The sequence below is a fragment of the Pieris rapae genome, chromosome 10, assembly GCF_905147795.1.
Source record: "Pieris rapae chromosome 10, ilPieRapa1.1, whole genome shotgun sequence".
NCBI lineage: Eukaryota > Metazoa > Arthropoda > Insecta > Lepidoptera > Pieridae > Pieris > Pieris rapae.
The window spans coordinates 9,734,576-9,749,164 of NC_059518.1; the positions used below are offsets into that span (position 1 = coordinate 9,734,576).

At 35.3% G+C, this 14,589-nt stretch overlaps 1 protein-coding gene across 7 annotated transcripts in view; it reads right to left on the minus strand.

Moving 5' to 3' along the window:
* The window catches only part of LOC110996083 (nesprin-1), a 142,446-nt gene that overhangs the window by 83,077 nt on the left and 44,780 nt on the right, over positions 1 to 14,589 (minus strand). For all 7 annotated transcript variants that reach the window (XM_045629721.1, XM_022263595.2, XM_045629720.1 and 4 more), the window contains 10 exons: positions 11,278 to 11,339; positions 10,823 to 10,918; positions 8,643 to 8,819; positions 6,917 to 7,080; positions 5,804 to 6,080; positions 1,969 to 3,149; positions 1,552 to 1,758; positions 708 to 941; positions 364 to 540; positions 38 to 281 (listed from right to left, as the gene is read on the minus strand). In XM_045629721.1, coding sequence (XP_045485677.1) covers positions 38 to 281; positions 364 to 540; positions 708 to 941; positions 1,552 to 1,758; positions 1,969 to 3,149; positions 5,804 to 6,080; positions 6,917 to 7,080; positions 8,643 to 8,819; positions 10,823 to 10,918; positions 11,278 to 11,339 — 2,819 coding nt within the window. The remainder of the gene's footprint in view (positions 1 to 37; positions 282 to 363; positions 541 to 707; positions 942 to 1,551; positions 1,759 to 1,968; positions 3,150 to 5,803; positions 6,081 to 6,916; positions 7,081 to 8,642; positions 8,820 to 10,822; positions 10,919 to 11,277; positions 11,340 to 14,589) is intronic.

Consider the following 14,589-nt stretch of genomic DNA (forward strand, 5'->3'; position numbering starts at 1 on the left):
TAATTATTTTTTAATCAATATCAATTGGTATAGGTACCTCAACAAGCTCTCGTCCTGATCGGACAAGTTCTGACACCGCTCTTTCGTCAGCTCCGTGGAAGAACTGTTCATGCAGATGGAGCGCTTGCTTATTGTCCACTCTGTTATCAGCTAGCAACGCTTCAGCTCTAGACGCCCAGTCTTCAACAACACGTTTCTTGGTTTCGAAATCTTCCCAGGCGCGAACCAAACGTTGCAAATCTGCTTCACGCCGAGTTGCCTCGGATGATACGTGTGCAAATCTAATAAAAAAATTATAAATTTTCCAAAATTTTTACTACTTATACACAGTTCTCTAATAACCTATTTCCTAAAAGTATTCACCTCTCATTAAGATCCCTCATTAGAGAAAGTTGATCACTGACATCTGCGCTTTTATCCATATCAGCTGCCTTTACAATATTCTGGAATACTTTGTTTTTGCTTTCGAGCATTGACCTATAGTAAGTTGTCCGTGAGAAGAATGTGCGATGGATTTCATATGTTTCTTCTATCACCTCACTGTTAAAAAAAAATTAAAAGATTAAAGTAAAGATGTGTAGTGTTTGTTTTGCAAGGTGTAAACAGTTCCAAAAAATAATTAAGAATATCGTTACATTAAATTTTAAATTGCTGAATATTACCGACTAACTAAATATAAATAAAACACATTTTAACTCTAAACTTACCGCCTAGTTTCTGTAGTGGATCGAAGGGCGTTCTCGGCCTTATCCAGCCACTGTCCAATTTCTTTTTGTCCTGTCTCCAACGACTCGTGCTGGACCAATAGCTGCCGATATTGATGCAACTTTACAGGGACAGTCGCCCTGACTTTAACTAAGGCTTCCTTTTGCTGTTTTAGTTTGTTCATGTTTGCCTCAACTTCGTCTCGAGGTAACTCAGCGATTGCGTTTTGGAATGTCCTAGAATTACAAATTATTTGATTACTATGTTTAGAATATATATTTTGTTTCATTTTTCTTAATCATTATTTAATTTCTAGGTTTCTATATCCATCAATTCCATTTAAACTAGCAGAACCAGGCTATTATTATACTTTAATTGAAAATCTAAATCTATACTAATATTATAAAGAGGAAAGGTTTGATTTTTTGTTTGTTTGTTTGTTTGTATGAATTGAATAGGCTCCAAAACTACTTGGCAGATTTGAAAAATTCTTTTACTGTTGGAAAGCTACATCATTCCTGAGTGACATAGGCTATATTTCATTTTCAAAAAAAAATAGGCATCCTTACTAAAATTACGATAACATTAACATTTGTTTATTATTTGATACAATTCTAACAGATGGCGCCGAGTTAAAGGTAGTTTAGTTTAGGTCCGTGTCGAGGTACCAACGTTTCACATAAGTTCTCCTACGGTTTCCCTTGATTAATTTACTACTATGTAATATAATAAAAACCTTAGCCACAGCAACGCTTGGCCGAGTCTGCTAGTTTATTATAATTTCGTTTTATAATTAACTAAATTGAATAAAAATATTATTTCATTAAAATAATAATACAATGTTACCTGCTTATTGACTTGAATAGTTCTTCGTGTTGCTCAATTTCGGAGTTAAGTTGTAAAAGTTGATCAATATATGTTTGTATATCAGTTGTGTTGGCTCGTGGATGCCGTGAAAGCAGATTCTCAGCGCCCGTTAACCACGAGTCTAGGTTCTGAATACCATTCGCCAGTTCGCGTCTATGACGAAGAGCGTCACCTCCTCTGACGTATCTAATAAAAAAGTACTCATTATACTAACAAAACAACATAGATCAAAATGCCTTTTAACGAAAGTTTGACCTACGTTACGAGCCGATTAATTTTTCCATAAAAATTATATTAAAAAAAAGTTATTTTTCATTTTTAATATTATGTATGTATATAATAATATTATGTAATATGCTTTAAATATAAATTTTTGAACCATATACTAAAGCTTACCTTTCTGCTTCTTCCCAGACTCGTTCCCATCTTTCTGTAATTTCCACGTACTTCCTTTTAATCTCTGAGCTATGTTCCTCCGTACATGTTGCTGCCAGGAAGCCTGCAGCGTCTCCCAACAATTGATGCTTCTCCTTCCATACTGTCAGATCTTGGAAGAACTCAAGCCTCTCGTCTTCAGAGACTCGTAGCATGTGCTGTGCTTTATCTAGCCATGTTGTAAATTGGTCCGATAGCATCGTCCACCTTTCCCAGTGAGCGATTACTTCTTCGAGTACACTTCTAGCGCATCTCACATCAGATGCAACTCTCCTCCACGTTTCAGACACATCTCGTAAAAACACATCAATCTCTCTGGCTTCACTCCTATCTACTTCACACACTCTCTTATACTCTTCAGCTACCTGCTTTATATCAACGTAAGCTCTATCAAATTCTTGGAATATTTTGTTCTTGATTACAAAATTGTCATAATCTTCTAATAAGGCACGAACATGATCGATTCTACCGTATTTACCGGTCCAAGCGGCTAGTTTAGCCTTCGTTAATTCGGTAAAAGCAACGATACAGCATTTGTGTTCGAGATATTTCAATCGCGCTTTTCTTTGGGGAGCGTTACGACTCACTGTCTGTAATCGCTCCTGCATACTCTGCAGTCTTTCGGGGGGAATTTGGGACGCGTCGGAAGATCTCAGAGCGGCTTCAAATCGCTCTATGACAGCGGGTAAGTCTGCGAAGAATCTTGTGTGTTCTTCTAGTTTTTCGCTGATGATGGCCGCTGTCCTCTCATCGAAGGCGGTCGGTATTTCATCGAAGTAAAGTAAGAATTCAGCTCGGGCTAGCCACTCCCCAACAACACGGAAATCTCCGGGTAAATCTGAATCTAAAAGCCAGAGCCATTTCCTGTGCAGTCTTTCTAGTTCTACCCAGAGTGCAACAAGTTCTCTCCAGGAGCTGGGGGCTATGGCTACTAGGCTCTGTGTGTACATGAGCTTCTCCAGCTTGTGGTACAATGGCTCGCGGGCTAATCTGTCGGTTTCTGCCAAGAGATAATCATGGTAGTTTCTGGAGAGAGTTCTGGAGTCATATTGTCTTTGAAGTATGGTAACGCGCTCTGCGAGCCACGCCCGTAATAATTCGTACTCTTCTTGCACTGCTGCTACTGCGTCTGGTCCCGTCGTCTGCAAAACAGTTCAGAATAATAAGTTATAGTATATAGGACATAAAGTTATTTTATAATCATTTTAAAGGCTGGTTGTTAATAATTGAGAGGTCATTTGTCATTCTCAGAAACTAAACGAAAAATTACATCCATGAGAATGCTAATGTTAACCACAGAATGTGAATAGAATAATTTTCTCATCCTGTCCTGTTGGACCAGTAAGTAATCGTCCAAGAAAACAGTAATACTCGTAAGCCTTGACGGCGTAATAGCTCGGCTGTCCAAGTTGTCGCCGACGCAAAAATTTTGAGCTATGGCCAACCCAAGAGGTAGACATGTCATTTGAAGGAACCTTCCCTCTGGTACACAGAAAGAAACGATGTTCGTGGAAAATCGGTACATGGTACTGGGTTTGGCCGAGATCCTTTACCATTGCTTTATTATAGGAAATTTGGCATTTGGTGGTGATGAAACAGATGAAAAGGTGCTGGTTTCATGAAAATAAGGATTTTGGGTTGAAAATAAATCGGATTTATTTTTTCGTTATTATAAAAGAGGAGATATGAACAACGGAGTCAGTAGGTCTGGCTCCAGTATTTATTATGGTTTAGAATCATGAAATGGATTTCCAACGACATCGAAGTTGAAACAGGTGTTTGCAACTTTTTAGGATTTCCCGCGTTGGCAGTATTAATGGCGGTTTTCGATTGAAAGGTATTCGAGCGGAGGTAATTTTTATTTTAAAAATTTTTTTAGAATGGAAGAAGGTTTTAATTTCGCCCAATTTTTGTGACAGTACCATAAACAACCGCAAGAAAAGCCTATCGAGTCACTTATACTTGTATTTATTTAATCTGTTATTTTTGCACCGTCCTTTTTTCTTCTTTTCGTGATCATCGAAGTTGTGACTCTTTTGTCCTTGTTTTGAGTTGTATCGGTTACAAAGAAAGGGCTTTTGACTGGCCCGAGAAGTTGAAGCTACAGGCTATTCAGAACGTACGGGTGATTTAACGCGTATTGTTTTAGGTTGGTACCCGCGAATTCTGCCAAATTTGTCAATACCACCAACTTTATGTAAATATGTAGATAATAGTTCCGGATTGAACATGTATTCCGAAGAGAGGGATTTTTTTTTTTAGGTTTTTTAGCAATGATTTACAGCGAGATTCTAAGACTTCGGCCCGCTTGCCGCAAATAATTTGTAACATAACATAACATCGTGAGCCCGTTACTCACTTTATAGACTTTATACTTTGACCAAAACATTCGTACAATTGATCATTAAATTGAATTGAATTAAGCGTCACGTTCAAGTGAGAATTCCACTCTAAAACGCTATGTAACGCCTTATTGACTAACTCATTTTAAGCTACAAACGCGTTCGATAAGATCGCAAAACTTCGTTCCATGATAAACAATTATAAATAATCCTCTAGGAAACGTCTTTATTAATTTTAAAATCGGTAAAAGCAGGAAAAGCAACGTATTTCTTTTGTATATCATATAACGTACACAGTTCCAATCAGAAGTGTTAAGCCGCATGGTTCAAAAACGGGTCGTTTAGGTTTGCATTATTATTATATATAGATTCAGGCACTTTTTAAACATGCCAGATGACACAGCATAATTGGAGAAAGTATAATTAAGATGACTCACCAATTTCTGCGACAATTACTCAAACCTTTAAAACAAATCTGGAGAAGAATCACGTGAATTACTGCGCACGTGGTTATTTCGTCTTTAGTTTTGGCGGCGGTTCTTCATCCTCTTCACTCGTGCTTTTGCGAACTTTGCGAAGAACTCGGCTTGTTAGAACTTGCAGAGACAAAATCTTCCGTGACATTATGAGAAGGCTTTGTAAAGTGCGGGCTAGTCACGTTGGACCGCGTGGCCAACACCGCCGATTTTATCACTTTTATTAATGATTTTTCACCGATTTCAGCACTTTTCTTAACCATTTTGCATTTATAACGTGAAAACCGAGTTCACCAATTTACGTATATATAAATATTTCCATTTTGAAAATAAATTTTATGTCGATATAACTTTAAATATACTGATTCGTTTTTAAGTTTGCACTAGCGACTGTCCTAGACGAAAAACGACGCAACAATGAACAAGAATTCTGGCGGCTTGCTTCAGCGCGATAAAAAGTTAGTTCCAGTTTCAAACGCTGGGCGCTGGTGGCGGTGTCACGTGGTGGGAAAAGGTCGGTAACTAGCGATTTGGGCGGAAACGGAAGCGATGTACTCTCATAATGGACCTCGGACGTCAAACGGAACACATAATAATAATTTTATATTTAGGTATTTTTAATTGCGTGTTAAATTACAATTACAATATAACAATAACCCAAACATACGATCACTATTAAAGTGAGTAACTTCTACTCGTAAAAATGTCAACTAAAACCTTTTATGAAATTTGTCAGTTGTCTCGCACTGTAAAACGTTATCATACCTCGGGCCAATCTTTTCTAAATTCTCAACCCCTAAATAGCTATTTTATTAGCTAAACGGCCAACCAAATGTTTGCCTATAGTTTGTGACGTCATTTTGTTTATACACACGCTTCGTAAGTTTTCCCATTTCACTTGATTTGTTTTGGCGTACCTAATCAGTGCGTAGGAGAAAGTAGAGAAGCATGTAAAACATCTTTATGTTATAATCTTACCTTAGGTTCAGGATATTTGTGGAGGAACTGTGCAACATATGTCATTATGGACCTCTCATCAGGCTTGTCAACATCTACATCTTCAGCGTCCAGTAACCTGGCGATTCCCAGTTCAGTTTCAGCAACATCGAACGCGTGTTCCAATCTCTGTCTGTTTGTCTTCCTCTTCATCTCCGCCAGGTTTATAAGGTTAGCTTTGATCGCATCAATGATCGCCAGGAAAGCTATACCATCACGCCATGACGGCCCGAAGTCTGTCACTTGGATGTTTGAGTCCCTGGAAGATTAATTTAAATCAGCTGAATATATTTTTAAAAAATTCTTTCAAATCGGAAGTCTTAAAAATGCCTCAAATTACAGAAAATAAATCAAAGTGCCTCTTTGCAGAATATAAATAGGCGCCTATTCAGAACTAAGCAAATATATTTATTTAATTATAAGCTTATTTATTAACCGAATTAAATTAGAGTTTCTTCCTACAGATTCTAGAATAATGAATTTAATTAAAAACATCTTCATTTTCTATGTATACCTACGTGGAGTTTGATATTTTTTATTGCATTACAAATGTTTCCTTTCGTTATAAAGAACCATATGTTAACCCTATTAATAAATATAAATCAGACGTGGATTTATTGCTTTATTATCTCAATGAAACAATATATATGCTAAGACCACGTCAGCCATTGTATTAACTGTCAGGTTGAAGGTGCAACAGGTGTGGGGACCGTAATAACTCCATGATTTTAGGTCAAAGCTTAACTAGCGTACCAATCCGGCTTTGTAGCTCATTTTTTTTATAGAACAGGGGGCAAACGGGCAGGAGGCTCACCTGATGTTAAGTGATACCGCCAACCATGGACACTCAATGCCAGAGGGCTCGCGAGTGCGTTGCTGGCCTTTCAAGAATTGGTACGCTTTTTCTAGGACTTTGATTTTTATAGTAATTTGCAGGTTTTCAGAGATATTATTATAAATAATATCATGGTATGTTTGGCGAAATAAATATTTAATTAGTCTGTTCTCTATCTGACTCTATGTAACAAAAATGGCATTGGCTCCTTACGCAAGGTCAACAGATTTTTAACGATTGATTAAAAGAATGTGCTTTACTTAGGCAACGCATTAGCCACCCATTGCAGCAAGGTCTTCTTGGCACCCTGCTTCCAGCGGTCTTCTGCTCTGTGTGTCGGTGTCGCAGTTCCGGACTCCTGCGACATGACAGACGCACAACGCGATCCACTGAGGTACTCTAGGGCTCGGCTGTTCTCTTCGATCTAGTGATAAAGAAGAAATATCAGGTCATGTTTAGCAAGACTCTTGGTTAAAGTTATAGCTGTGTATGTTTGAGACTGGCAGAGTATTAAGTTGACGTATTTGTATTATGTACGGAAGTTTCTTGACTTTCGTATCTAATTTCAATGCTTTTTAGTAGTGTGTATACATTACGTCAATAAGCAATCTAATTTTAATATATATTATACAGTGAGTGTATTTTAAAATTCACGCTACTATATTTGAATTATGTGAAAAATGGTGGCTAGTTGGCTACTACAAACTATAGCATTTTACGTGATTTTACAATATTTTTGTGCATTGATACTACACACGGTGTGATATTTCTGCTTTGTTTAGTAAATACATACGTAACATAAGCTGTGAAGCGATTCCACGTGAAAAGAAAAAAAAAATTTTTAATAATAAAAAGCTGCTAGAAAAAAAGATTTAAAAAAAAGTGCAACCAAAAAATGCAAGTTTCAGATAACCAAGATCAGTTACTGACAGTAAGGTTTATTTCTCATTTATTATATTGATAAAAACTATCTTAATACAGTTGTAACTAAAATCACTTTTTAACTGTTAAAACAGAAAGAAACGAATACTTTGATGATACAATGTTCGATTTAGTTTTTATGTAAGTTTAGTTAAAATATATAAAAAAACTGAAATTAAGAACATTCATAACGAAATAATAAAGCCTATAACTACTTAATTGCCATCAACCAAATCTTTACATACCTGTAAGTGTAAAAAAAAAGAATTAAAGCTTAAAAAGTAAAATTGAAATAGATCGTGCAAAACAAAAGCTGCGCCCACCCACCTTTCGTCCATTATCCTGTAGGCCCAATATACTGAGCGAAGCTTGCGCAAACAAATTATATTCAAGCCAATTAAAATAGACTTGCTTTTGAAAAGCACAAGTCATTTGATACAAACACACAGTTTCAATATCGAATTTAGCAACTTGTTAAGGATAATTCATATCATCAGAACTGCGTGTTTCATATCCAGTTTAAATAGGTGAAGTAACAATTAACAGAGAAGAGAAATCATCACTTATTATAACAGGAAGTGCAATAATATCACACTGTGTTCTATCACATCTGCCTTGATTTTGTTTGCATAATGTTTCAGTTTAGGCTTCATTCCTAAACCGATTTTAAAATAAAATTAAAACAAATTAGAAAATAAATACTGCTTTCTGTAAATAGGCAATTTCCTAACCAGTGACGGTGCTTTTCAGTCTAGACAACTTTCTCTCTAAGTTCTAAGCCTATATCGTGAATCACGACCGTGTACCTATGTGAACTACAATTTCGTGATACTAATGACTAAAGCTTTAAACCTAATTTAAACAAAACATGTTTTCAAATTGTTAGTTTTGAGTAAACAATTTTTTTTTTATTAATAAAAATAATTTTAATTTGATAATCTGTGCTGTATTTTTCTATACTCCTAACATTCGTAATTTGAATATACTGCGATTTGAAGATTTAACATTTGAAAATCTCATATTTTTTTTTTAATTTTAGTTAAAGACTGTGGAACATAAACATACCTGGAAGTACAAAATGATAGTCCATATGAGCCCCAGAACTACCGCTGGTCTTCCATCAACCAGGTCCGCTGCGTTGATGTTCACCAGCTTGATGCGTTTTCCCGCCAAGAAGCGAAGTGCTGTATTGGCGTTTGAGAGGAAATGGGGCCGACGTAAGACTCTACCACGCTCCATAGGCTGAAAAAGTCAAGTCAATAATAACGTTGCATTCCAGAAATGCATATTAAATGGATACGACTGTAAATAAGTAGATGTTAAAAAGTTGAGAACACGCTAGAGGGATGGAAATGGTAGGTATAACTCTGAGACATCGAAAAAGAACAGAAAAGATCATCGACCAAAGTGGAGGACAATATAAGGAAAATAAGATAATTGAAATGGCGCTGGACCAGGCACATGATGAGAGATAGCAAGGAAAAATTAAAAGAGCAAGAGATGGGCAGACGACATAAAGAGAATAGGAGGCACAACTTGGACAAGGAGAGCTAACATCAGAAAAGAATGGAAGCGGCTGGAGAAGGCCTATGTGTCACAGGACACGCTTCTTACCTAAAACGGGTCAAGTATTAGATTAACTTTTATTTATGTATTACAATTAAGTTTTTATATGTAACTTACATAAGTGTTAATATATTATACTGGGTGTCAGCAATAAAGGCTTATTAATGATAATAAAATATGTTAAAACTATCGCTTAATAAGTACAGATTTTTTAAACTTGACTTGTTTATTAAAGATATATTTAAACACACTTCCCGAAAAAATAATAAATGTTTGTTCTTTTTCAGGTACGCTTTTTATAAAGGACCAGTGGCCTACCCCGGCCCTGCAAGGCATTACATTTATAAGTATAGCCTTGGCTCTTTGGGTTGCTATTTTATATACATTTCAATGGTAAAAGTATTTTTGAAGTAAGTCTAGTAGTGTTTAAGTTAATTCGTTAGAAACCTACTAAAGATCTTTTCTTATAAGTAATTATAAGTACTTCATATAAAAGCCACAAGACTCTAAGTATCGTGACGATAACATTAGTGTATTCAATTAAATCCAATTATAATTATCCATCAACGACGGTTTCAGTTAAGAACAATTTAAGCTAATCTTTATTCTATTATGAAATGCAGAAGTCATAAAAAATTAACGTCGTAATCTTGAGTCTGGTTTTAGTGAAATCCAATAAAGCACGATCAGATTTATGTAAGCCGATCGCTGTTACACTAGAATAATCAACATTTGTGTTTATAGCTCTAGAACGCTTTATAAATATCCTATTAATATTATATCGCACTTGATATCATAAATCCTTCTTAATATATATTAAACCTCGCCGCGTAACTTGAAAATTGTACGATGAAACAAACCTTCTAAGATTTAGGGTCTGTTTCACAATGTATGGATAAAGTACCAAATAGCTATTCAACATATAATTAATTATTTCGAAGATAAAAGTTCCGAATAAAAACTTCGTGTTTCATGACGAATAGCGCTATCTGACAGTCGTGAAACGCATCAAACACTGATTTATCCTACCAATATGTAATAAATAGTTTATTTGGAACTTATCCGGACATTGTGAAACATGCCCTAAGACTTGTACCTTATTTGGCATTCGTATGTCCTTACTGTATATTAAAAGTAATACATTTATATTAATAATGAAAGCCGACTGTTTTAGAAACACCCACCACACTATATCATATATAAAACGTTTATATGTCGTCAAATGGAAAATAAAGCTGCACAACACCGGGAAATCTTAAAGTGATGATTAAGATTTTCCGGTGTTCGTGCACTGTCTGTTAACTATAGGTTTTCTTTTCTTTGTGTCCAATGCGATAATCTTGTAAGAAAATCAGGGGTCAACAATGACGTCCAAATAAAAAATAAGTCAGTTTACTGCTATTTACATATATATAAATATAATTGTATTTAAATATTCTTCCGCCTTCTTAAAATAATATCATTGTCTGAGGTAATATTAGATGGCTCTTCGCCCGTTTATTTTTCAATAATAATGTCTAACCTAAATATTTAGGAGGATACATTTTAAGTGATCAATTTAGGAATAGAGATTTAAAGGACTATCTGCTTGTAACTTTGATCTACAGTACTCACGTTGAACACTTGCGTGTAAAATGATTACAGAGACAGTATATATTATATAAATACAGTTTACTTACCAATTTCTCGCCAGACAAAACTTCCAGCAACGCCAATAGTTTGGTTCCATCTCGTAAGTCGTAGATAAGGTCGTCGATTCGCAAGGGAGGTATTCTCTGTTAAACGAATTATTATTACAATTTACTTTAATTTAAAAACCTAATCTGTTTACAACTGGAGAGTTCTATTCATAGATATAATGAAAAAGCAATCAATACACATTTGTTTACCAATCTTGTTGTACCGACCCGATACAATTATAGTTCTTTCTAGACCCGGGTTGATGATTACAAGTTCTATGTGATTCAGTCACAGAGTTTTTTGTTTTATAGAACAGGGAGCAAGCGGGCAGGAGGCTCACCTGATGTTAAGTGATTAAGTTATTCTTAAATATGTGTAGCTGTATGCTTCTATAGAAATTTATGCTTGGAGAGATTATGGATTAAAATTATTAGCGTGGTTAATAAAAAAATACCTTCGATAAGTGTGAATTGATCCAGTTAACAAACGTTTTCTTCTGTACTCTTTCCTGTTCATCTGTAACAAAATAAACACTTTTAATAAATACACATTTAGTATATACTTACTACGTAACATTATACGTTTGGCAAAAATAAGAGCCTTCTTTATAGATAAAACTAGAAGCGAACTAATTTAATTACCAAGTCAAGCTATTCATAAAACATTTTTTAAGAAAGATATGTTCACTATAAGATGTTATTAAGTTAGCCAATTAATTACTCAAGACAGAAGGTCCCTTAAGTAAGGACTGAATAAATTTACCGACTCGGTGATTCTACCTTTTAATGGTAGATAACAATAACTTAGTTTGGAGTTTTTTAGCTGGCAGCTACCTTGCACAAAGAATTAGTCTAGCTATTCAAAGAGGGAACGCTGCTAGTATCTTCGGAACCTTGCCTAAAGGGACTCCTTTTAATAATATTTTTTAATAATATTTTTTAATAATTAAATTTTAAGGTTAGTTATTAGATATATTTTTAGTTTGTAATTGTATATAAATATTTATTAGATATAAAGTAATATGCAGAAAAGAACAGACTGTGATAGGATACTAAATGTGTAATTTATATTCTTGGTAATAGATAGCTTAGATACTTATTTATTGTTCAATAAATGAATTACGTAAATAAAGGTTCCGGCCTCAGATTTCTGTATCTGCTTCATGATCATTTGTCAATGTAGGAAAGTAATCAGCCAGTGCCTGACACACGCCGTTGACTTCTTGGGCAAGTCGATTTCCTTACGACGGCTTCCTATTAACGATATAATAGGTTTATATTAATAACTTTTTATATTTTAATAAGACTATTTTATTTTATTTAAAAATTGGTCATGAAACAGACTCTAAAATCTGAGGCCAAGACTGATTGACACTGATTTATTTTTATTTAATAATAAAACTATTTTATAGTAGATAACCTTTCTTCGCCAGCCCTAGATCAAACACGTCACCATTACAGGCCCTTGAAATTTCGTTGAATTGTGAGTCACGTCAATATCCGCCAAGTTCAATTGTTTCATTCAATGCATCTGCCAAATATCGCAAATAAACGCAATCCCATTGCAAGTAATAAGCTCTATTTATGTTTCATGAGGTCATAGACTCTTTCCTATTTATACCACCACTCAACAAGCACGCGGCTGCGTCTGCTGAGAATTAGGTGGTGACTTTTAGCGAATTTGTTAATTTACGTCACTTTTTTTAACTGAAACTTCTTCAGGCGCACGAGGGTTAAAATTTTTACGAAACATCACGAAGATGTGCAGCGTTTCTGTCGAAGAAACGGGAGCGAGCAATTGAGACCGATTGAGAGGAAGTGATATCGGGATATCGAGAAAAAATACGCGCTATTGGTTGATGTATTCATTTAGTAGTTACATATTAGAAGTTTAGATGGCAATTCTGTCGCATAAACGCAGATTTTTTATTTATTTATAATGTCATTAGCACGTATACAGTGTGTTAACAGTGTGAATATAAATATACAATACCTGGAGTGATTATATACTGGTACATGATCATCTATTGGGGATTTTACCTTAGTAATAATTTACAAGGAAGTTTCGCTTCTGACGTGTGTACTTTGTACTCACGCACTTTTTTTACTGTACAACAACAAATTGGCAGGAGCCTCATCTGATTTTAAGTGATACCGCCGCCCATGGACACTCTCAATGCCGAGTGTACCGCCGGTCTTTTAAGAATTGGAACGCTCATTTCTTGAAGTACCCTAAGTCAAATTGGTTCAGAAATACTTCAGGAGGCAGCTGTGGTGGTGGTGTTGTATTAGATTAACTGAAATTAACCATTTTCCATACAAAATGATTGATTGCGGTAAGTAAAATCGTTGGATTATTTTTTTATCATTTTGCGTGACGTAAGGATATAAATGGGACATTTTTTGAAATACGCACGGATGTTTACGTTGGCATTTTATTGACGATAATCTGTGATAGTCGATTAAGGCTGCATGCACTGTGGTTGCACGAACATGGCACGTCATGGTACGGCCAACGACCGATCTTTAGGAACGCCTTAAGGCTGTATTTACCAAATAGTAAACTAAGAGAACAAATAAAAAGACATAGATGTCTTAGATTACACATTATCTGAAGTTAATTCAAAGTAAGGGTTACCTTTTCTTTCTATCTGTGTGTATGTTTCTGTTATTGAAAATCAAATGTATTTATGTATCTTTATGTAGGTCATATTATACACTTATGAACCTTAAAAACCGTATGTAAATTTACATTAAATACTACATATATATATATATATATATATATATATATATATATATCAAGTACGTAGAATAGACGAAATAAACTGGCAACAAACGTCCCCGCTTCTTTTAATTGACGTGTATTTTGTTTTACATGATGTTTGTTAAGAGCTGCGACCATTATTATTATTAATAAATGAAAAGTGTTAAGCCAACAAATTCCAATTGAGGCCATAACGAATATTTCAATCGTCTACGACGTAGCCACTTCGTAGAATTCCACTTAGAAAGTATAAATCATAAGCTAAAAAAATTATTATTTGTACGAAAATAATTATGCAGAAAATTAAAAACGGACAAATATATAAAGAGTCTTTCCTCCTACTTCGATTTTGTTCTCTTTGGAGTAGAGACTCTTGGGCTATGGGGTGTGCACAGGCGCTTATCAAAGATTTAAGTTATCGCCTGGTAGATAGTACCGGTGACCCCAAAGCTGGCACTTGCATAGCTCAATGAATAAGTATCGCAATGCAGCGAACAAATGCTGCCAGCGTTAAATATACACTGCCACAGGGACCAAACTTTGCTGTCGTCACCTACTTTAAAACGTAACTATATATTTAACAAGGAATTTTGATTAGATGAATATATGTGCTGAAACACAATACTTTATATGTTTCAAGGTTATTAGCAGGCAAGGACAATTCCTCCAACTGAACAGCTTAGCAAAAAACATTTTAGTGATACCTGTGGTCTTAGTAGATTTTTTATCCGTGTTTAAAGGTAGAACAATCCACTAGTGCACTGCCAGGATTATAAACGCCGCGCCGGAAAGTTTGTTACACTAATAAACTTCTTTTGATGCCTCTTCACTCCTACGGCAGTCTTGTGAAGTATAACTATTCGCCTTACACAATCTTGTGGTTTTTTTTAGGAACGTAGGCAAACGGGCATGCTCACCTAATGTTAAGTGATAATTCCGCCCATGAACACAATGACAGAGGGTTCGCGAGTGCCTTGCCGGCCTTTTAAGGATTGCTTAA